The 24,681-nt window shown below is 44.5% G+C and overlaps 1 protein-coding gene across 1 annotated transcript in view; it reads right to left on the bottom strand.

Moving 5' to 3' along the window:
• Window positions 1-220: 220 nt before the first annotated feature.
• The window catches only part of LOC309550257 (uncharacterized protein), a gene marked incomplete at its 3' end in the record, with an annotated part of 55,696 nt that continues 31,235 nt past the window's right edge, over window positions 221-24,681 (bottom strand). The window contains exons 2-6 of the mRNA XM_082250665.1: window positions 18,027-18,230; window positions 5,582-5,773; window positions 5,372-5,495; window positions 5,185-5,255; window positions 221-1,126 (exon numbers count right to left, since the gene is read on the bottom strand). Coding sequence (XP_082106791.1) covers window positions 221-1,126; window positions 5,185-5,255; window positions 5,372-5,495; window positions 5,582-5,773; window positions 18,027-18,191 — 1,458 coding nt within the window. The 5' untranslated portion in view covers window positions 18,192-18,230. The remainder of the gene's footprint in view (window positions 1,127-5,184; window positions 5,256-5,371; window positions 5,496-5,581; window positions 5,774-18,026; window positions 18,231-24,681) is intronic.

Here is a 24,681-nt window from a genome sequence, read left to right as displayed (position 1 = left end):
GTCTTTGGTGATCTCTGATCTCCTTATGAAGAGTTTCTTACATGATGAAGATCAGCCATGGAGTATATCTGAGGTGTATATCAGGGTGTGCTTCTTCCCCATATGTCCACCAACATTCATATAGAAGACATTTACCGCACTCAAGGCACTAATACACCTCCAGGGTTGTGTGGGACCCCTGATGTACAGGAAGACAGGACTTCAGTGAGGAACATTTCCCTCACTCAGGACAGGGATATGGCTTCTCACCAGTGTGCAATTTCTGATGTGTGGAAAGATGGGACTTCTGTGAAAAACATTTCCCGCACTCAGGACAGGAATATGGCTTCTCAGCAGTGTGCGATCTCTGATGTGTGGAAAGATGGGACTTCTGTGCAAAACATTTCCCGCACTCAGGACAGGAATATGGCTTCTCATCAGTGTGCGATCTCTGATGTGTGGAAAGATGGGACTTCTGTGCAAAACATTTCCCACACTTAGGACAGGAATATGACTTTTCACCAGTGTGCGATCTCTGATGTCTGCAAAGAGCGGACTCGTGTGCAAAACATTTCCCGCACTCAGGACAGGAATACCGCTTCTCCCCAGTGTGCGATCTCTGATGTGTGGAAAGATAGGACTTGCATGAAAAACATTTCCAACACACAGGACAGGAATACGGCTTCTCACCAGTGTGCAATCTCTGATGTGTGGAAAGAGTGGACTTCTCTGAGAAACATTTCCCGCACTCAGGACAGGAATACGGCTTCTCACCAGTGTGCGATCTCTGATGTGTGGAAAGATGGGACTTGCATGAAAAACATTTCCCACACTCAGGACAGGAATACGGCTTCTCACCAGTGTGCAATCTCTGATGTGTGGAAAGAGCATATTTGCATGAAAAACATTTCCCGCACTCAGAACAGGAATAAGGCTTCTCACCAGTGTGCGATCTCTGATGTATGGAAAAAGCGGACATGTGTACAAAACATTTCCCGCACTCAGGACAGGAATACGGCTTCTCACCAGTGTGAGATCTTCTATGCACATTAAGATTGCCTTTCCAACGGAAACTCTTCCCGCACTCAGAACAGGAGAACCTCTTATCTGTTGTAAGTACGGCACTGTCCCTCACAGTCTGAGGTTCCTCAGGATAAGAGGAATACGATGGTCCATCTACACTGTGTGGTGCCGGATGGACATTTGAGGTAGCCGGGTTTTCTCCTGGACTATACTGTGTGATGTCCTCATCTTCTACTTTACAGTCTGGAGACAAAGTGAGACAATCCTCTGAGGTTTTCCTCATCTCCCGTCCATCTACTAAAATAGAAATACAAAGATTATTACTAGACATGAGCAGATTGGTTCCCCTAAACCAGGACTCCGCCCACATCAGGTAGCTTTGTCTCTGAGGATCTTACAATTCCCCCCTCAAGGTAACTAGTAAATGGTAGAGGGTGACTAGGTGTCCCAGGAGCCACACATCAAGTCAAGACCTGCTGTATGATAGTAAATGGCAGTCTCAGTCTGGACCTACGCCAGGCCACGCCTTGATGTGCGGGACACCTACTCACTATCTACGGATAAAAAATGTCCAGCTGGTAGAAAATGGGTGTAACAAAAGAGAATCCATATTATGTGTATATATAGCAGTGGGTAGAGGGGAGAGAGCAGAAGTCAGGACTATGTAATGTACAACATAGAGTATATAGTGCAGGGGTCATGAGTATGTAATGTACAACATAGAGTATACAGTGCAGGGGTCAGGAGTATGTAATGTACAACATAGAGTATTTAGTGCAGGGGTCAGTAGTATGTAATGTACAACAAAGTATATAGTACAGGGGTCAGGAGTATGTAATGTACAACATAGAGTATATAGTGCAGGGGTCAGGAGTACGTAATGTACAACAGAGCATATAGTGCAGGGGGTCAGGAGTGTGTAATGTACAACATAGAGCATATAGTGCAGGGATCAGGAGTATGTAATGTACAACATAGAGTATATAGTGTAGGGATCAGGAGTATGTAATGTTCAACATAGAGTATATAGTGCAGGGATCAGGAGTATGTAATGTTCAACATAGAGTATATAGTGCAGGGATCAGGAGTATGTAATGTTTAACATAAAGTATATAGTACAGGGATCAGGAGTATGTAATGTACAAAATAGAGTATATAGTGCAGGGATCAGGAGTATGTAATGTTCAACACAAAGTATATAGTACAGGGATCAGGAGTATGTAATGTACAACATAGAGTATATAGTGCCGGGGTCAGGAGTATGTAATGTGTAATATAAATGTAGAATCCCTCTGACATCCAAAAGGCAGGATAACTCCTCCAAAAGTCAGGGGAGGGCTAGCATTTCACCCCAGGGCTATATCCATGGCCTAAATACCGGGACCAAGAAAGGATATTGGGTGCCAGTCACTTTTGTCTTTTTAAAGTGCTATTGCAGAATGGTTCAGGAGGTGAGGGTTGGAAGTGAGGGGTTGGGGGGGGCATGGGGGTCTCAGATGCCATGGCAGATCACTTACAGACTCTGCAGATCGATGTCTACTCTCACAGTGTCAGAACCTATAGGCCGACTGAGCAACACTGTAAGCACATTCCCAAATTTCAGTGCATCCTCCAAGTGAGTCACCAGGCCCTCCTTAGAGACCGGCCTTCTTCATGACTCTCTCCAGCAAGGGGCCTCCCCTGGGTCTCCTCCTTGGCACAGCTTCCTCCAGACCAGGCAGGACAGCTTCACAACCACTACAGCACATGTTAGGCCCCAAAACAGGCTAATGGACCCAACAGCAGAGCTCCATCCAGCAGCCCCTCCCTACACCTCATCCCAGGGGAAGAGAGCGAGCACATGGCCTGTCCCAAATATTTATTTCCTCCCCCAGCATGCACCAGTGACATAAACCTCCTACTGGATTGGCTGAAGGAAATATAAATATTCTTAATGTAAGACATTAAACCCAAAGAAAATATTTATTATATTGCAGCTTATCGATTCTTAGATGTGATGTTAGTTTTCCTTTTTAGGATTTCTTATATGTTCATCTGGTCATCTGGCCAGTAAATCTGTTCTATAAAAGCTCCAACTCTAAAGCAGAATGTATCAGTTACTGGCATGGGGCAGACCATTTACCACTGACAGGGGTGCTTACAATGATCAGCTTTTATTTATTCTTGTAAAACCTTTATCCTAAAGGAAAAAATAATTTGCTGTAACTGATTATAAGGTGTGAGATGGAGTTTGGCTTCAATTTGTTACTGTTTTTAAATCTGATAATACATCTAACAACCCCCCCCCCCAGACTGATAACGCTGCTGTCTCCAGAGTGGGGGCGCTCTAATACAGAAGGTGTGACCAGGTGAAAAAGAAAAGTAATGCAGCCACAACATCCAATGATCGGGAAGCTGCAATGTATGACATTTTTGGTTTTGGATTTATTATCATTTTATTTTGGTTGGTGAAATGTCATACTATGTCCAGTGATAGCGGTGACATCTACTGGCCACAGTGAGAAATCACAACTCAGCTTAAGCTTAGGGAAAAACCAGGCGAAAAACTGAACAATCAGTCTGAGCTAAGTACAGCCCAGCCAAAAACTAACATAACATAGTAGCCCCTATTTAAGACAAGCTGTAACTTCAGATCCCCGTCCCCTTTTTTCTGACTGCTCAGACAAACTGTCTAAATTCTGGACTTTGTAAAGAGAGGAATGCAGATAAAGGGGTACAACTTATGTAGGAGGATTTGTTTCATCTCTGTGTATCCCCTGAGGCCAGTCACTTCACTGGGTATACGGAGGGTTTACACCCACTCTAAATGTTTACATGAGAGAAGTTGCAGAGGTCCCACACCGCTGCCTCCCATCTCCTGAGACTGCTCTCAGTGATTTGGGTGTGAGACTATACAGACATATCCCTCCACCCGGCACAGCCAGCAAATAACAGAGCAAGTAACCCCGGGAGAATTGTTCTATCAGAGATCTTACTAGACCCGGTCATGGGGCAGAAGACCCGAAGAACAAACCCCAGGTGTCTAGGTCTGGTAACGTCTATGGTGAAAATGAACATTTTTGCTGCCAGCTGAACCCCAGAATCTCCATAAATCCAGTCTAGAGACATAAATTGTGTCTGCAGCACAGAGAAGGAAGATTATCCGAGAGAAATACAGGAATACAGGACGGGGAACACAGCTCAGGAAAGTGACCAGGGTATTACAGGCTGATATCACCCAGTCCCCGCCCTACTCTGGACCAATCAGTGAGCAGTATGGGTGGAGGAATGTATTTAGTGTTAATGACCCACCTGTGCTGATCTTTGTAGGAGTGTCCTCCTCTATAAATGTCCCCGTTATTCCATCCTCCTCCATAGACTGCTGATCATCCCTCACATACCTCTCTTCTTCTTCTGCTTTAACCTCAAATTCTATATCGATTGGATCTCCACTCTAAACCAAGAAAATGAAAGAATATCATCTGTAAAATATAAGATTTATTATTGTGACATCACATAAAAATCCACACATTGTCTCCATGAGTCTGTGTTTTATAATCTCTGTCTCACCAACCTTGTAACAGTGAGGGATGGTGTGACCTTCCTGTGTGGAATCCCGGGAATACAGAGGACGGGGACATCTCTCTGGTGGGTTCCTGGTATTAGGTGGCTCCATCATATCCTTGTGTCCTTCTGAAAACTCCTCCATCACTCCATACTCCTCATCCTCCTCTTTATACTCTTCTTTAACATCAATATTATCATCCCCGAGGTTTCCTCTCTGAATAAATAATAAAACATTTCTTGTAACAAATATACTGTATATAAATCAGAACTACCAATAATTGACAATCATCTACCTGATGATGGTGGGGGATGGTGTGACCTTCCTGTGTGGAATCCTGGGAATACAGAGGACGGGGACATCTCTCTGGTGGGTTTCTGTAGCTGGATGACTCCTCCATGGAATCCTGGTACAGATCTTTGTGTTCTTTTAGAAACTCTGACTCCTTCATCACCCCATCCTCATCATCCTCCTCTTTTATCTCTTCTTTAACCTCAACTTTAGAATCTCTCAGATTTCCACTCTGAATATATAATAAAAATGACATCAATGGTAACAATGCAGATAATGTACAGATCCTAATGATACTATCAGTGATTGTTCCTCATCTACCTGATGATGGTGAGGGATGGTGTGACCTTCTGTGTGGAATCCCGGGAATACAGAGGACGGGGACATCTCTCTGGTGGGTTCCCATTACTGGATCCATCTGTAGGAAACACACACACTGACTGAATACATTGTTTCTATGTGTTTATCAGATGATGGGGGATCTAGGTGGATCCTCCGTACTGCTCTCTCCTTTACAATAAAGTCTCCTCTTACCCGGTGATGTGAGGGGTGGCTGATTCTCCATCATGACGTCCTTGTAGAGATCCTTGTGTCCTTCTAAATACTCCCACTCCTCCATGGAGAAATAGACAGTGACATCCTGACACCTTATAGGAACCTGACACACACAATGATACAGTCACCATCCAGACACATCCCTTGTCTGTTACTGGATAATGTCCCACAATTCCCAGCACCGCTCACCTCTCCTGTCAGCAGTTCCATCATCTTCTTGGTGACTTCTAGAACCTTCTGTGTGTTGTGTCTTGTAGGGATCAGGGATGGAGGTGGGGGGATGGTGATTGGATTCTGGATTCTTGAGGATCTTGTGGTCCTATTATGAGATCTCCTTCTTGTGTCATTTTCAGTAGATTTCTTCATTATTACTGTACAGTTCTGTATTATACAAAGATAAATATCACTCTCCCACAGGGATGTCTTATTATCATCATGGGCCCCTGGGTAAAGTAATGTACTGGGGCCCCTACCAGCCTGCCCAAAGTTACTAAAATAAAAGAATAAATAGTTGATAGAATTAAACATATTTATTAGTACTTTCAATATAATAGATTTTATACAATGAGAATTAGGGATGCACCGAATGTTCGGCGGCCGAACATTATTCGGCCGAAAATAGAAAAAATATCACTTTCGGTGTTCGGCCGAATAAGTAAAAAGGCCGAATAAATTTGTGCCGAACAATGTCAGCGGCGGTCACTAAATGGCGGCCCGCGCGATGCTTCCGCCCGGACCGCGAGCCCGCTACCTAGGAGTCCTTCAGTCCCCTTCCTCATTGCGGCTCCCGGCTCCCTGCTCACACGCCGCCAGTGTCCTGTCCGGCCGCGAGTAGGGGGTGTGACGTCACGCGCGCGTCCCGCCCCCTGCTCCTGACTGCGGCTCCTTCACACTAGGTTCAGCGAGCGTGACACTATGTGCACGCCCCGCCCCCCTGTTCGCGGCTTTTGGCTCTGACCTGGCTGCAGTTCAGGTATGTGGAGCACATTTGGGGGAGAATACGGTAGCTGCACAAGCATTAGTGTGCAGATTGGCATATTTTGCCATATGTTGCCACTTGCCATGCTCATTAGAGTGCCCTATAAAGTGCCCCTTAAAAAAAAAAGAAAAAAAATGTGCCCAACAGAGTGCTCCCTTGACATAAAATGTGGCCATCAGCGTGCCCCTTATTTTATGCTAAGGGACATGCTGATGAGCATATTTTATGTTAAGGGGCACTCTGATGGGCATATTTTATGTTAAGGGGCACGCTAATGGGCATATTTTATGTTAAGAGCAACGCTGATTTAAATGTTTTGTTTTGCCCATCAGAGTGCCCCCTAACATAAAATGTGCCCATCAGCGTGCCCCCTAACATAAAATGTGCCCATCAGAGTGCCCCCTAACATAAAATGTGCCCATCAGCGTGCCCCTTATTTTATGTTAAGGGTCACACTGATGGGAAAATTTTATGCTAAGGGTCACGCTGATGGACACATTTTATGTTAAGGGGCAAGAGAGAGAGAGAGAGGACAAGAGAGAGAGAGAGAGAGAGACCTGAGAGGACAAGAGAGAGAGAGAGACATGAGAGGACAAGAGAGAGAGAGAGACATGAGAGGACAAGAGAGAGAGACATGAGAGGACAAGAGAGAGAGAGAGACATGAGAGGACAAGAGAGAGAGAGAGAGACATGAGAGGACAAGAGAGAGAGAGTGAGAGGACAAGAGAGAGAGACACCAGAGGACAAGAGAGACAGACACGAGAGGACAAGAGAGAGAGAGAGAGGACAAGAGAGAGACATGAGAGGACAAGAGAGAGGGAGAGAGAGACATGAGAGGACAAGAGAGAGTGTAATGTTCCGGTACCTTTGGTACCCTAAATTACACTTTCCACAAGTGTATGCGCCCCACCATTTACTTTTGGAAAGGTGCGCATACACCTTTAAGACTGGAGCTGTCATCACCCAGCGCCGGACTAGATGGCTATTTAAAGCGCCGGTTCTCACTCCTTGCTTGAAGCTTCCATGCTTGCAAGCTTACCTCGCTGACGGAACCTCGCCGCGCTGATCCCTGTATCCCGCTACTGGATCATCCGCCTCTCCTGAACCACCCTTCGGCTGTATCGCTAATAGTGCTAAGTACCCCGCAGGGGAATTCTCTATAAACTTATACTAAGCTTACACTATCTAGCTCTGCATAGTAACGACTGTTTATTACATCTGCATAACTAGATTGCTAGCTCTTGAGACTACTGCCACTTTTCTGCACTGGGTTGATCTCTTTTGTATGTCCACCTGCTATTCTGTCATCTGCTACCATACAACATTGCTAAACCTTCCTGCATCCATCTGCTACTGTCTCACCTTCAAGTGTCTATCACCTACCACCTCCACTCAACCTATCCCTCAACCTTCATCATTGTGTTACCACATACATAAAGTCACTCTAGGAACCAGCTTGCTAATTGTGTGTATTTACTGGCTGAAATAAGACCTTCCACACATGATGAGTCATTGAGGTTGGGAATGGTATCTCAGCATATCTCTTACATGACTACTGACGTGGAACTATTTCTGCAGCTGAAAATCCACACCATATAAGAAACGCAGGAGCGTTACAGATTGAACGAACCAAAAAATTGATTCAGCAGAAATAACCACTCAGGTGACACAATTAAAACAGCAAGTATCTGCGTTAATACACGCACTTGCTGAATTAAAAGAAGACAATCAGGCTCTGTCGCAGCAGGTAATTAGACTGACACAACTTACCTCTGCTCAGTCCCCTGAACCCAAGATAAATCCCCCTTTGGTATTTACAGGCGATCGCAAAAAAGTTCGCAAATTTAAAAACGCATGTGAGTTACTTTTTTTGCTAAAACCTCGTACCTACCTTACTGATCACATTAAGGTTTGTACTATTATTTCTTACCTATCAAGCGATCCTCGAGCCTGGGCAGATTCTCTTTTTGAGAAAAACGACCAGCTTCTCAACTCCTATGCCTTGTTCCTGGCAGAGCTCACTAGCCTATATGATGACCCCAATAGGCAGAGTACTGCTGATCTTAAGTTAAGATCCTTGAAACAAGGAAGGAGGCCTGTAGAAGACTTTGTCGCAGAGTTCAAGAGATGGACCCTTGATTCAGAATGGAATGATGCATCTCTGAAAACCCAATTTAGGCTTGGCCTATCAGAAGCCGTTAAGGACGAGCTCGCCCGAGCGGATCTGCCAAAAACCCTGGATGCATTAATACAACTCAGTATTACCATAGATAGAAGACTACGAGAAAGAAAGGCTGAAAAGATGGGATTGCCATTATCCGTTTCCTCTCGGAGTCTGGCCGTTCCTATGGAGGTAGGAACCATACGCCCACCGCTATCAACTATGGAAAAAGCCAAAAGACGAAATGAAAATCTCTGCTTGTACTATGCATCCCCGGATCACAAGATAAACGTCTGTCCCCTAGTCAACAAAAAGAAGGGTGAGTGTTCACATGTCTCTCTAGGAGGATTGACAACTTCATTCACTAACCCCTACATTTCTGTTTTTTTGACATTACAGTGGGACCAGAACAGGATTACTACTAAGGCCATGATTGACACAGGATCTTGTGGAAATTATATGGATATATGTTTTGCTGCTTTAAATAAAATTCCTATTATTTCTAAACTCAAACCTGTCTCGGTAAGTCTTATTACCGGTGTTCCGTTATCCTCTGGTCCGATCACCGATCAGACACAAGCACTTCTAGTCACTATTAACGAGTCTCATAGGGAGACTTCTACCTTCGAGTTAATACCATCACCCCACTTTCCCATTGTGTTGGGACTTCCCTGGTTGCACACACACCAACCAACCATAGATTGGAAGAAACGGTCCTTGACCTTCCCTTCTTGTTATTGCGAGGAAACGTGTAACCTCCCGTTTTCCGGGAAGATTCTGTCTGTGGTGACAGATGAGATTGCACCACTATGTTATCAGGATCTTTCTGAGGTTTTTCTTGAGAAAAATGCTCAAGCATTACCTCCTCATCGAGACTATGATTGTAGCATTGATCTACTCCCAAATAGCAAATTGCCGTTCGGTCATGTTTATCCTCTTTCACAGGATGAACTTGCCCATCTCAAAACCTATTTGGACGAGAACTTGGAAAAAGGTTTTATTAGACCTTCCACTTCTTCCACAGCAGCAGGACTCTTTTTTGTTCGCAATAAAGATTCAAGTCTCAGACCTATCATCGACTACAGGAAATTGAATGCTATCACAATAAAAGATCGCTATCCTCTACCGCTTATCCCTGAGCTCATTGAGCAGGTGCGTGGAGCTACCTATTTTTCAAAATTAGACCTGAAAGGAGCATACAATCTCATTCAAATCCGTGATGGACACGAGTGGAAGACTGCATTCAGAACTAGATACGGATTGTTCGAATATCTTGTGATGCCATTCGGCCTATGCAATGCCCTTGCAGTTTTCCAACGATTTATAAACGATATTTTTAAAGACTTACTAGATGTCTGTGTTGTGGTATATCTGGACGATATACTTATATATTCACGGACTCTGTCTGAACACATAAGACATGTAAGACTTGTACTATCGAGATTGCTTGCACATAATCTTTATGTGAAGCTGAAGAAATGCTTGTTCCATAAAGATGAGGTACTCTTTCTAGGCTACATCATATCCAAAACAGGAATCGAGATGGACATGAGTAAAATATCCTGCATTCAGGATTGGCCTACACCAACTACACGCAAGGCGCTACAGCGATTCCTTGGATTTTCAAATTTCTACAGGAAGTTCATAAAAAACTTTTCTGCTATTGTGAGACCCCTCACACAGCTCACTAGCATAAAAATACCATTTAAATGGTCAGAAGAAGCAAATAAGGCTTTCCACTTGTTAAAGACAAGGTTTACTTCCGCTCCCATATTACGCCATCCAGACCCATCCCTCCAATACATTCTGGAGGTAGATGCGTCAAACATGGCAGTAGGAGCAATACTCTCCCAACGACCTACCCACACTTCACCACTTCATCCAGTCGCTTTTTTTTCTAAATCCCTGAGCAGTCCCGAGATAAATTACCCCGTGGGTGAAAAGGAACTGCTTGCTATAAAATTGGCTCTGGAGAATTGGCGACATTTACTCGAAGGCACCCAACTACCAATAATTATATACACGGACCATAAAAACCTCCAATATCTTCAGACTAGCAAAACTCTCTCGCATCGACAGGTACGATGGTCACTATTCTTTCTAAGGTTTAACTTCCTAGTGACCTACACACCTGCAGATAAGAACAAAAAGGCGGATGCACTATCACGACTAACTGAAGAAAACTACTTTGAAATCCCTTCCGTTCCTATAATACCTCACAAACGCATTATTGGAGTTGTCCGTTCCTTAAAGGAAGAGGTTCTGCATGGTATAAGTTTGGATTCACCCCCACCACAACTAAATACTGATGCAGAAGGCTTCCTCTACTACAACGACAAACTTTACATACCACCTACCCTACGCACCAAGATCTTGGAATTATCGCATGATGTGCCTATGGCAGGACATATGGGTATGACAAAGACTTTCAATTTGATTTCTCGACAATTCTGGTGGCCTGACATGAAAAAATCTATACAAAAATTTGTCTCTTCATGCAATGTCTGTGCCAGGTCCAAAATTGACACTACGAGACCATCCGGTCTACTATGCAGTCTACCAATACCCCAAACTCCATGGGAGGTTTTGTCATTGGACTTCATCGTAGAATTGCCTCCTTCCAAAGGATTTAATACCATCTTGGTGTCAGTGGACCATCTGACAAAGATGGCACATTTCATTGCTATTCGCAGACTACCTTCGTCCAAACAAACGGCAGAACTCCTGATGAAACATGTCTTCAGATTACATGGTATCCCAAAAACTCTTCTGTCTGACCGTGGATCCCAATTTATTTCTAAATTCTGGCAAGAACTATGTCACATACTACGGATTGAGCGGAAGCTCACTTCTCCTTACCATCCGCAGACCAACGGACAGACTGAAAGAGTCAACCAATGCATCGAGCAGTATTTACGTTGTTACACTTCTTACCAACAGGATGATTGGTTGGATCTTCTCCCCCTGGCAGAATTTGCCTACAACAACGCAACTCACAGTACAACCAAGCAGAGTCCGTTCTACTTGAACTATGGGTTCCATCCCTCTATTCTCCCTCCACGCATCCTTCCTTCAAATAACCCAGTAGCCTCAGACTATCTTACCCAAATAAAGGATTCTCTGGGTTTACTAAATACTACCATTGCACACGCTCACAGTCAACAAAAGAAGTACTATGATCTTCGTAGAAGACCTTCTCCACAGTATACTATCGGGGACCTCGTTTGGCTCTCAACAAAAAACTTGAGACTGAAGATCCCTAGCAAAAAGCTTGGACCTCTGTTCTTGGGACCTTTCCCAATCAAAGAAACTTATTGGAAAAGCTGCAGTGCAGCTTACATTGCCAATGGACCTAAAAATCCATCCCATTTTACATGTGTCGCTACTAAAACCCCATGTTCCGGACCAAGGAATAAGGCCTAATATTCCACCTCCCCCTCCTGTACAAGTTGAAGGTGGAGAAGAATACGAGATAAAAGAGATTCTGGATTCTCGTATCTACAGAAGAAGACTTCAGTACTTGGTTAGATGGAAGAACTATGGGCCCCAAGACGACACCTGGCTAAACACCTCTGACATACATGCCCCTAGATTAATCCGCAATTTTCATGCGAGATACCCAGACAAACCAGCTCCAGAGGCCTTCAGGAGCAGGCCTTAAGGGGGGGGTATTGTAATGTTCCGGTACCTTTGGTACCCTAAATTACACTTTCCACAAGTGTATGCGCCCCACCATTTACTTTTGGAAAGGTGCGCATACACCTTTAAGACTGGAGCTGTCATCACCCAGCGCCGGACTAGATGGCTATTTAAAGCGCCGGTTCTCACTCACATGTGTTCGTTCAAACACCCTTACCTGGATGCTAACCTTGCTTGAAGCTTCCATGCTTGCAAGCTTACCTCGCTGACGGAACCTCGCCGCGCTGATCCCTGTATCCCGCTACTGGATCATCCGCCTCTCCTGAACCACCCTTCGGCTGTATCGCTAATAGTGCTAAGTACCCCGCAGGGGAATTCTCTATAAACTTATACTAAGCTTACACTATCTAGCTCTGCATAGTAACGACTGTTTATTACATCTGCATAACTAGATTGCTAGCTCTTGAGACTACTGCTACTTTTCTGCACTGGGTTGATCTCTTTTGTATGTCCACCTGCTATTCTGTCATCTGCTACCATACAACATTGCTAAACCTTCCTGCATCCATCTGCTACTGTCTCACCTTCAAGTGTCTATCACCTACCACCTCCACTCAACCTATCCCTCAACCTTCATCATTGTGTTACCACATACATAAAGTCATTCTAGGAACCAGCTTGCTAATTGTGTGTATTTACTGGCTGAAATAAGACCTTCCACACATGATGAGTCATTGAGGTTGGGAATGGTATCTCAGCATATCTCTTACATGACTACTGACGTGGAACTATTTCTGCAGCTGAAAATCCACACCATATAAGAAACGCAGGAGCGTTACAGAGAGAGAGTGAGAGGACAAGAGAGAGAGAGACATGAGAGGACAAGAGAGAGAGAGACATGAGAGGACAAGAGAGAGAGAGACATGAGAGGACAAGAGAGAGAGAGTGAGAGGACAAGAGAGAGAGAGTGAGAGGACAAGAGAGAGAGACACGAGAGGACAAGAGAGAGAGACACGAGAGGACAAGAGAGAGAGTGAGAGGACAAGAGAGAGACGTGAGAGGACAAGAGAGAGAGAGAGGACAAGAGAGAGAGAGAGATGAGAGGACAAGAGAGAGAGTGAGAGGACAAGAGAGAGAGAGTGAGAGGACAAGAGAGAGAGACATGAGAGGACAAGAGAGAGAGAGAGAGAGAGGACAAGAGAGAGAGAGAGAGGACAAGAGAGAGAGAGTGAGAGGACAAGAGAGAGAGAGTGAGAGGACAAGAGAGAGAGTGAGAGGACAAGAGAGAGAGAGAGAGAGAGAGGACAAGAGAGAGAGAGAGAGAGACATGAGAGGACAAGAGAGAGACATACCAGGACAAGAGAGAGAGACACGAGAGGAGAGAGAGAGAGGTATATACGGTATACACGAACACACACTTTTTTTCATTTTTGAGGTTGGGTGTGGTAATCTTGGGTGAGTTTCCCACACTTTATTTTCCAGGACTTGACCCCTGGACGCAATCAAATAACCCGCGTAGAGTGAGAGGCGCGCGCTTTATGCAGCAAACATGTCAGCAGTGTGGAAGCACTTTAAAGTGTCAGAGAAAGAGGCAAAAACGGCCGTTTGCAGACATTGTTCTGCTGAATTGTCCAGAGGGGGTGCATCTGCAAAAACGTACAGCACTTCAAGTTTAATTTATCACTTAAAATCAAGACACCCCGAACATCATGCAGAGTACGAGAAAGACACGGCGGCGGCAACGGCAACAGCAGCAGCGAAAAGAAAAGTAGCTCCCAGTCCTAGGACACCCACTCCATCTGTGGCTGACTTCTTAGAAAAGGCAAAAAAGTTTGCCAATGACAGTGCCAAAGCTAAAGGTATTACTACAAGGATAATGGAATTCATCGCATTGGATGACCAACCATTCTCTGTTGTAGAGGATGTTGGATTTCGCAGGCTTATAGACCATATTGAGCCCCGTTACACCATCCCTAGTAGACGGCATTTCTCAGACGTGTGCTTACCTGAGATGTATAACGTTGTTTCAACTAACGTCCACGAGCTTTTGGCCACAGATATTGCAGCCCTCAGCTTCACGACTGATATTTGGAGCTCGGATGTGAGCCCCACTAGTATGCTGAGTTTAACTGCGCAGTGGATCGACACAGATTTCAAGCTACAAAAGATTGTGCTTCACTCACAAGAGTTTAGAGGGTCCCATACAGCTGTAGCCATATCCGAGGCGTTCGCCAACATGTTTGACACTTGGCATATCGACCGATCTAAAGTGCATGCAGTAGTCAGTGACAACGCAAGAAATATGGCTAAAGCCATGGAAGATAGCAATCTGAAAGGCATACGGTGTATGGCACACACAATTCAACTGGCGGTCAACGAGGGATTGTTGAGTCAGCGCAGTATAGCAGATGTGATAGCGATAGGCAGGAAAATTGTTGGCCATTTTAAACATTCACCGCTTGCCTATGCGCGCCTACAATCTATCCAAGAACAGTTCGGAATGCCACAAAAACGTTTCCAACAAGATGTGAGCACAAGGTGGAACAGTACATATTATATGCTGGAAAGCCTTTTTGCGCAAAAGCGAGTCTTGGCTACATACATAGCAGATCATGACCTGCCCGCGACATTCACCGTACACCAGTGGGTGTTAATCAAGAACTTTCTCTCTCTTCTCGCCCCCTTTGAGCAGATAACAAAAGAGATAAGCTCATCTGATGCATCTGTGGCAGACGTCATACCCTTACTTGCAGCATTAAAGCGTCTTTTAAACAAAGAGGCTGAAACAGACCACGGAGTGAAAACAACTAAAAGTGCGCTCTTAGAAGCTGTCAGCACACGATTTAGTCAGGCGGACTCAGAACCCCTGTACTGCATCGCGACTGTGCTTGATCCACGATATAAAGATCATTACTTGGATGTGGGGAAAAAGATGCGCACACGAGAAATGATCCAGGCCGAGTTGGATTTGGGAAAGCCGCTAGGTGATGGAGATGGTCAGGTGATGCACAGCGCAGGAGATGAAAACAGCGCAGAGAGTAAACGGGCTCGTACTACAGATGAGCCGCGCACAGTCTCGCTGTCTGACATGTTCGATGAGATCCTCCAAGAGAATAACCCATTTGCAAGACAGAGGACAAGCTCGACCGCTCAACAGTTAGATGGGTATCTCTCAGAAGTCCCCATCCCCAGGAGCAATAACCCTCTCGAATTTTGGAGGACCAATCAAGGCCGCTTTCCCGACTTGGCGCAGATGGCACGCAGGTAGGCTACTTATATGGGAGACATTGTGCGTTTTGAAATGAGCAACTGTCAGAAAACTGCAATAAAATTTTCAACTATTCTGATTTCTGCAGGTACTTGTCTGCTCCATGCACAAGCACCGACAGTGAGAGACTGTTTAGTGCTGCATCTCATGTCATCGATGAGAAGAGGAACCGACTTTCATGTGAGAAAGCAGAGAAACTACTTTTCATAAAGAAGAACCTGCCACTTTTCCTGAAGAAGTAGGCTAAGTAGGCTTATGTCTAGGACAGTTATTCATTTGTTTTGGGTTCATCCACAGTTTTTGCACTATTCAATGCACATTTGTTGTTGTAGACATACAGAGTTACATTCTTTCAGCAGTCAGTTATAGGCCTAACGTAGGCTATTCAAGAAAAGGGCTTCAAAGATGGCAGAAATTTTTTTTTTTTTTACTAATTTATTTATTTTAAGTTATATTGTGCTTTAATATTTGCTGGAATGTTCAAAAATGTTCAGTGTTAAATAAATATTTTGAAATTGTATTTTTGTTATTTGATTTATTTATCTGAAAAGCAACACAAAATAGTAAAAAGCAAATTTTTACCATTTAATTATTGTAATGGTGAAAAAATTGGCAAAATAAATGGAAAAAATGCGAAACACCGCGTTCGGTATTCGGCCTTCGGCCAAGCATTTCATTATTATTCGGCTTCGGCCAAGAATTTCATTTCGGTGCATCCCTAATGAGAATACATGACACAAATCGAAGACTAATCAACACAGGGCACAGGGGAGTAGAAGGGTACAGTACAGGGGAGCAGAGGGGCACAATACAGGGGAGTAGAAGGGCACAGTACAGGGGAGTAGAGGGGCATGGTACAGGGGAGTAGAAGGGCACGGTACAGGGGAGTAGAGGGGCACAGTACAGAGCAGTAAAGGGGCCCGGTACAGGGAAGTTGAGGGGCATGGTACAGGGGAATAGAGGGGCACGGTACAGGGGAGCAGAGGGGCAGGATACAGGGGAGTAGAAGGGCACAGTACAGGGGAATAGAGGGGCACGGTACAGGGGAGTAGAAGGGCAAAGTACAGGGGAGTAGAGGGGCACGGTACAGGGGAGTAGAAGGGCACAGTACAGGGGAGTAGAGGGGCACAGTACAGGGGAATAGAGCAGCATGGTACAGGGAAGTAGAAGGGCACCTTACAGGGGAGTAGAAGGGCACAGTACAGGGGAGTAGAAGGGCACAGTACATGGGGAGTAAAAGGGCACAATACAGGGTAATATGAGGGCACAGTACAGGGTATAAGGAGGGCACAGTACAGGGGAATAGGAGGGCATAGTACAGTAGAGTAGGAGGGCACAGTACAGGGAAGAAGAGTGGTATAGTACAGGGAAGTAGAAGGGCACAGTACAGGGGCACAATACAGGGGAGAGGAAGGGCACAGTACAGGGGAGAAGTACATGGGAGTAGAGGGGCATGGTACAGGGGAGCAGAGGGGCACGGTACAGGGGATTAGAGGGGCAAATTACAGGGAGAAGATGGGAACAGTACATGGGAGAAGAAGGGCACAGTAAAGGGGAGAAGAACACAGTAGAGGAGAAAAAGTACAGGGGAGAAGGGCACAGTACAGGGGAGAAGAGGGGCACAGTACAGGGGAGTAGGAGGGCATGGTACAGGGTAGTAGAAGGGCACGGAACTGGGGAGAAGAAGGGCACTGAACCAGGGAGAAGAAGGGCATGGAACAGATGTAAAGGGACACGGTACAGGGGAGTAGGAGAGGCACAGTACAGGGGAGGAGAGGGGCACAGTACAGGAGAGTAGAAGGGCACAATACAGGGGAGTAGAAGGGCACAATACAGGGGAGTAGAAGGATACAGTAAATAAATGTTATTTGGATACAGTGTCGCACGACCGCACAATTGTCAGTTAAAATAACGTAGTGCCGTATAGCAAAAAATGGCATGATCATGAAGGGGGTTAAATCTTCCAGAGCTGAAATGGTTAATTGGCAAGACTGTCAGTACATGGTTCACACTGATATTTAAGGCACTGATCATCAGTGCTGCCCCATCAGTGCTGCCAATCAGTGCCTCCCCAGCAGGATTCTGAGCTGAGAGCCTCTCTCTCATGCAGCTCAGAGCCTGCACTGATAGTTTCTCCTCCCTGACATAAATGGGAAAGGAGAGAGCCTATCTGCTCCTTCTCCTCCCGCCCCTCTCCTCCTGTGTGCACCATGGGAAGGGTGAACCCCAGCAGCTGAATGATCAAATTCCGCTGCTTAGCTTCACACTTCCCATGGTGCAAACAGGAGGAGAGGGGCGGGAGGAGAAGGAGCAGATCGGCTCTCTCCCTTCTCCCATCCATGCGAGGGAGGAGGAACTGTCAGTGCAGCACCTGGCTGTATGAGAGAGATGCTCAGAGTCCTGTGGCCAGCAACCCCTCTGGGGACCCCCGACCCTGATAGTTCCAACACTGGTATGTACAATTTATGTATTCATAGTACTTGTGTGGATGTCGTTATTGATTAGCAGAACATCAGAAGTCTCAAAGTGACTCTGAATACATCCCAGTGTACAGCGGAGTCAGACTTAACCTCTTCATTACACTCACCTCTCCAGTCAGCAGGCTGAGGATCTCCAGGGTGAGGTTCAATATCGTCTCATTCCAGGGAAATTCCTTCCTTACATTCTTCACAAAACTCAAATTCTGCTGATTGTCCATCATGACGTCCTTGTAGAGATCCTTGTGTCCTTCTAAATACTCCCACTCCTCCATGGAGAAATAGACAGTGACATCCTGACACCTTATAGGAACCTGACACACACAATGATACAGTCACCATCCAGACACATCCCTTGTCTGTTACTGGATAATGTCCCAGAATTCCCAGCACCGCTCACCTCTCCTGTCAGCAGCTCCATCATCTTCTTGGTGACTTCTAGAATCTTCTGCATGTTGTGTCTCTCAGGTTTTAGGGAGTCACATGGAGGCACTGTGATGGTCATATGATCACCTGACTTCACAAAAGGAAATCTCTGTATTGAAGAACCAATAGGAATATCATGTTAGAATCCCAGAATCCTCCTCACCTCTCTGGTCAGGTCTGTGTTTTATTAATAGAGATATGAGTGATGTCATGTGACCTCCCAGAATCCTCCTTACCTCTCCAGTCAGCAGGTAGATGATCTCCACGGTGAGGTTTAGTATCTTCTCAGTCATGTGAATCCGGTCCTCTTCCATCCTCATTGGTGCCATCATTTGATCTATACAGGTCTCCTTGTAGACGGATAATTTTGGGAAATGAAAGTAAGAATTATATGGATGGTATTGGTCAAACAACAATAGGATGGGGATGTGAGGGGGAATAGAAGGGTTTCTGTACATTTAAGGACTACTGCCCTCATGGGAACACATTTAGTTTGGACTGTTTAGTGTTTTCTATATTTTCAAGGCCTGGGACCCTCTTGACCTGCCGGATCAGAAATTCCCTTTTCTCTGTTGGGTTTGTTTGGTTTCTGAACTGGATTTGATTTGTTTTAGATCTGCAGACAAGGAATAATAAATATGATTCTTCCTTTGACTTGTTTGCTCTGAGGCAGTGCTGTGAGGACACAGAAAGGGGAACTTGCTGACTTTTGGTGGGAATTAGCGGCTAATCAGGATAATTGCCAGAACTTAGGTATACAAAGCAGACCAAGTGAAATCACTTAGTTTAGTAGGGGATAAGCCTCACCGTCTCACCTGTAGGGTGTGGGATTACCTATGTGTTTAACCAGACACAAAACAGGGAGGAAGAAATGCTAACAAGAGAGCTGTTCAAAGATTGTATAATTCCCAAGCGGTGTTCAGGACTAAAAATCAAGTACATTATTGAATATATATTAAAAATTATAGAGAAATCACATTTATCAATAACGAGTCAATAACATGACATAAACACACAAGTAAAAAACAGCCCAGGTGACAACCGAAGTCTAAAAATCGATCAGCTCTGTTCACAAAAAACTAGGATAGCAGATGAAAAATAGTTAAAAAGTCGGACAGACAAAGTCCCATTATGCTGCAGCAATGGGAAGACGTATATACTCTCACACAGTTCCTTACTGTTAATTATAAGATTTCTTCCACAGTATTATTGATCCCTTGGGATAGATGAAATACAGGAACACAGGCGATAGAGTGCCGTGGAGGTGGGTATTAGAGTTCATGCAAATCATCAGCTAGTAACGAGTGTAAAAAGTAATTCACAGCGGAGCCGACTGACGACTCACAACTATATCATGAATCAAAGTTGCTGATGGCAGATCAAACTTCCTCTGTATAGCCACAAACGTATATATACTCTCACTAGTGGTGCACCGAAATTTCGGCAACCAATATTTTCGGTCAAAAATGGGCCTATCCCATTTCGGCCGAAAACGGGTCGAAGATGCCGAAAATGAATGGCCGCTAATAGCTGTAAGAAGTGAGCCCTTCACTTCCCTGTCTGGCGGGTATCTCCGCTGACCGCTCCTTTCTGTTTCTCCGCCGACACCGGGTGCTTTATTGTGAGCTACACTGGTTGGTAGGATGGCCAGCCGACTGGCGTCTAGCAACCAGTGACATTTGAGGAGAGGACCCAGCATGCACAGCATCCTCCTCTGTGCCTATTGCAGAATGGCTCCACCCACCTCCTCCCTTTATGTGCTCTGGTGCTGCCGCTGTGGAGGAAGGTAATCTGGCTGTCTGCTGTTCATTCTCTCTCTCATAAAAGCATATACTGTATATTACTACCCTTTTAAATATACAGATCCAAAGCACTTTAGATGACTTAGATAACAACGATCAGCAGGACATCCAGGTCATCCCTGTCTCCACCAGGCAACCAGGAACCGCCATCCACTGCTGCCTCCCACTCTTCAGTTTTTGTCCTAATGTCACCCCTTGATTCTTCCTCAGCTCAGCACCAGCATTAAGGCAAAAATACCTCCATCGTGTGAGTGACCCATTTTAAAACTAATTATTCCATAAAATATACTAATATAAAAAATGAACTATAAATTACCTTTATAATCAGAAAGGCTGGCACTTCTAGATGCACATGCATGTGATGTCACTTCTACTCTACAAATAACTCACATGCTACCCACCATATCTTGTGGCCAAAAAGTATTACTACAAACCCGATTCCCAAAAAGTTGGGACACTGTACAAATTGTGAATAAATGCAATGATGTGGAAGTTTCAAATTTCAATATTTTATTCAGAATACAACATAGATGACATATCAAATGTTTAAACTGAGAAAATGTATCATTTTAAGGGAAATATAAGTTGATTTTAAATGTTATGGCATCAACACATCTCAAAAAAGTTGGGACAAGGTCATGTTTACCACTGTGTGGCCTCCCCTCTTCTTTTTATAACAGTCTGCAAACGTCTGGGGACTGAGGAGACAAGTTGCCCAAGTTTAGGAATAGGAATGTTGGTGCCATTCTTGTCTAATACAGGCTTCTAGTTGCTCAACTGTCTTAGGTCTTCTTTGTCACATCTTCCTCTTTATGATGCGCTAAATGTTTTCTATGGGTGAAAGATCTGGACTGCAGGCTGGCCATTTCAGTACCCGGATCCTTCTTCTACGCAGCCATGATGTTGTAATTGATGCAGTATGTGGTCTGGCTTTGTCATGTTGGAAAATGCAAGGTCTTCCCTGAAAGAGACGACGTCTGGATGGGAGCATATGTTGTTCTAGAACTTGGATCTACCTTTCAGCATTGATGGTGCCTTTCCAGATGTGTTAGCTGCCCATGCCACACGCACTCATGCCACCCCATACCATCAGAGATGCCGGCTTCTGAACTGAGCGCTGATAACAACTTGGGTTGTCCTTGTCCTCTTTAGTCCGGATGACATGACATCCCAGATTTCCAAAAAGAACTACAAATTTTGATTTGTCTGACCACAGAACAGTTTTCCACTTTGCCACAGTCCATTTTAAATGAGCCTTGGCCCAGAGAAAACTTCTGCGCTTCTGGACCATGTTTAGATTTGGCTTCTTTTTTGGCCTATAGAGTTTTAGCCGGCAACGGCGAATGGCACGGTGGATTGTGTTCACCGACAATGTTTTCTGGAAGTATTCCTGTGCCCATGTTGTGATTTCCATTACAGTAGCATTCCTGTATGTGATGCAGTGCCGTCTAAAAGGGCCCGAAGATCACCGCCATCCAGTATGGTTTTCTGGCCTTGACCCTTACGCACAGAGATTGTTCCAGATTCTCTGAATCTTTGGATGATATTACGCACTGTAGATGATGATAACTTCAAACTCTTTGCAATTTTTCTCTGAGAAACTCCTTTCTGATATTGCTCCACTATCTTTCCCTGCAGCATTGGGGGAATTGGTGATCCTCTGCCCATCTTGACTACTGAGAGACACTGCCTCTCTGAGAGGCTCTTTTTATACCCAATCATGTTGCCAATTGACCGAATAAGTTGCAAATTGGTCCTCCAGCTATTCCTTTTATGTAGATTTAACTTTTCAGGCTTCTTATTGCTACCTGTCCCAACTTTTTTGGAATGTGTAGCTCTCATGAAATCCAAAATGAGCCAATATTTGGCATGACATTTCAAAATGTCTCACTTTCAACATTTGATATGTTGTCTATATTATATTGTGAATAAAATATAAGTTTATGAGACCTGTAAACTAGTCCATTCCTTTTTTACTCACAATTTGTACAGTGTCCCAACTTTTTTGAATTGGGTTTGTATATCCTAATACAAGACCCGGCTCAAACGTTTTGAAAATCCATAGCTCTCCTTTTAATTATCAAGCAGCAGCCTAATAGAGATGATAATACAAGTAATTCCCTCCAAATCAATATTACCCCTCCATCTTTTTCCCCTTAATAAAAAAAGAATAATAATATTTCAGAAATAATTAAGCCTCCCCCCCACATACAGATACACACATATCCCAGATGAATTAACCCATCCAGTGCTGTAATGGATTGGTGAGCTATTGTCTATGGACAGGTACACTGGGCTCCAATGGTTAATGTGCAGGGGAGGGATGTCAGGTTGTTTATGCTGTTAATAACAAACAATTATTAATTCAGTATCTTTTAATTATTATTAATTAAAATTTGTCTGTGCATCCCTAACTATCACACAGTTCCTTAATGTTAGTTGGAAAATTCCTTCCACAATAGTATTAATCCCTTGGGGTGAATGGAATTCAGGAACATAATCTATAGAGTGCCGTGGAGGTGGCTGTAAAAGTTAATGCAGCTGATAACGAGTGTAAAAAGTAGTTCACAGTGAAGTCCACTAATTACAGCTATGTCATTAATCAAAATTACTGATGACAGGTCAAGTTTCCTCTGTATTAACTGACCTTCAAGTTGTAAGAAAGTCAGTGTGCAGCCGAGATTCTGCTACTATGTTAGTATCTCTAGCTAACCACTCCACAGTTCCATAACTCCTCGGTAGTAGGACGTTCCTTCCACAGTAGTAATTACCTCTAAGGTGCATAATACAGTGCAAGTAGCATTAATGTGGATTACAAATAGTCATTTATGAAGTAAAGAACGCTGGGTTTAGTGAGAATCCTTCAGGAAATTCATAGTAAAGCCAATATGCAGCCGTTTCAATATTCCAGACACAATAAGCATAATATCCAGGGGCTAGTCCATCGTAATTAATCCATTCCATCCCCTCCACTTAATGTTGGCTTAAGGGAGAAAGTGAATATCCTAGAGGCTAGAGCCAAGTAAGGAGGAAAGTTCATATGGAAATACACTTTAATAACCATTACTGATGAGGCACAAAGAAAATGTCACATGTGTGGAAGGAAGCTAAGCAGGATTAATGAATTTTGCCATCAGCTCCATTTTTGGAAACTTTACTCACTGCTTGCTGCTTGACCTTCGGACAGTAGTTCCGAGGTAAGTGCCTTTTCCTTGTCAGTACAGAACATTAAGTTCATTCCTTTAGTAGTCCCCCTAGATCACAGGGCTCAGCGTGGAGTGAGATCCAAGTAGCTAACATGCAGGGCAGTATGTAGAAAGCCAACTGGCTAAAGTCTAGAGATTCCCGCGCAGCACACGCAGGCTTGGATGTTAGCTCAGGTTGTCACCGGGAACAACAGACATCACTGGATGACGCGTTTCGTCTGCCAATCAGCGGACTTTTTCAGAACGAGGGAGGGAATATGATAATGGTCCTTTTATAGTCCCTGAACACCAGGACTCATTAGTTCCCTCCTCTGCTTTGATTCCGTCATTACTTCGCAAAGACAATTAAAAAGACCACATGACCTGGGCTGTTTTTTTTACTTGTGTGTTTATGTCATGTTATTGACTCGTTATTGATAAATGTGATTTCTTTTAAATTTTTAATATATATTCAATAAAGTACTTGATTTTTAGTCCTGAACACCGCTTGGGAATTATACCTATCTTTGAACAGCTCCCTTGTTAGCTGTTCTTCCTCCCTGTTTTGTGTCTGGTTAAACACATAGGTAATCCCACACCCTATAGGTGAGACGGTGAGGCTTATCCCCTACTAAACTAAGTGATTTCACTTGGTCTGCTTTGTATACCTAAGTTCCTCCCTCTTTTGTGTCTAATTGCCAGAACTCTGGCTGAAAGGCTCCAATCTTCGCCAGCCTGCTGACTAACAGGAGTGATGTCACTGTCACTCTCTGCAGTAAGAGAAGGGATTGGATTGGATAGCAGGAGGATGCTGCTGATGGAGTAGAGAGCTGGGGGGAGGAGTCTCTTTTTTTCTTTCCAATGGCAGCCCAGTGTGGGTAGGAGGAGGACAGCTAGGGAAGGGGTTTGTTTTATTGGTTGGTAACTATTCTGTAGTATCCAGGACATTGTACAGATGTGGCAGTGGGTTCCTGGGGCTCTGAATTCCAGCACCAGGCACTGCCAGACCCTGTGTCATGGGAAGGTATTGGACTGGCCAACCAGTAAGTGATGCTGCACAAACAGACCTTCTCAAGGAACAAGTGTCCTTCTTTGTTCTATTTTGTGGCCTGCATTATTTTTCTTGACCAGTGAGATGGTGAGGTGAAGGCTTCCTTCAGGTGCTGGCAGGAGTTCTTTAAGGAGGTCATAAAAGTACAGGTGGCATGAGAGGACCATCAAAGACCAAGAGTCTCTATAAGCCCTAAAGCCCCCTCTTACCCCAGAGCCCTTCAGATGCAGTAAACCCTCAGAGGTCCCAGAGTCCTTTAGTCCCGCTACCTCCTCAGAGACCCCTCAGCTCCTCTCCTTTC

This window comes from Pelophylax lessonae, assembly GCF_965119305.1.
Source record: "Pelophylax lessonae genome assembly, chromosome: 3".
Classification (NCBI taxonomy): Eukaryota; Metazoa; Chordata; class Amphibia; order Anura; family Ranidae; genus Pelophylax; species Pelophylax lessonae.
Note: the sequence above shows the minus strand (reverse complement) of the source record. Positions and strands in the feature narration are given on the sequence as shown.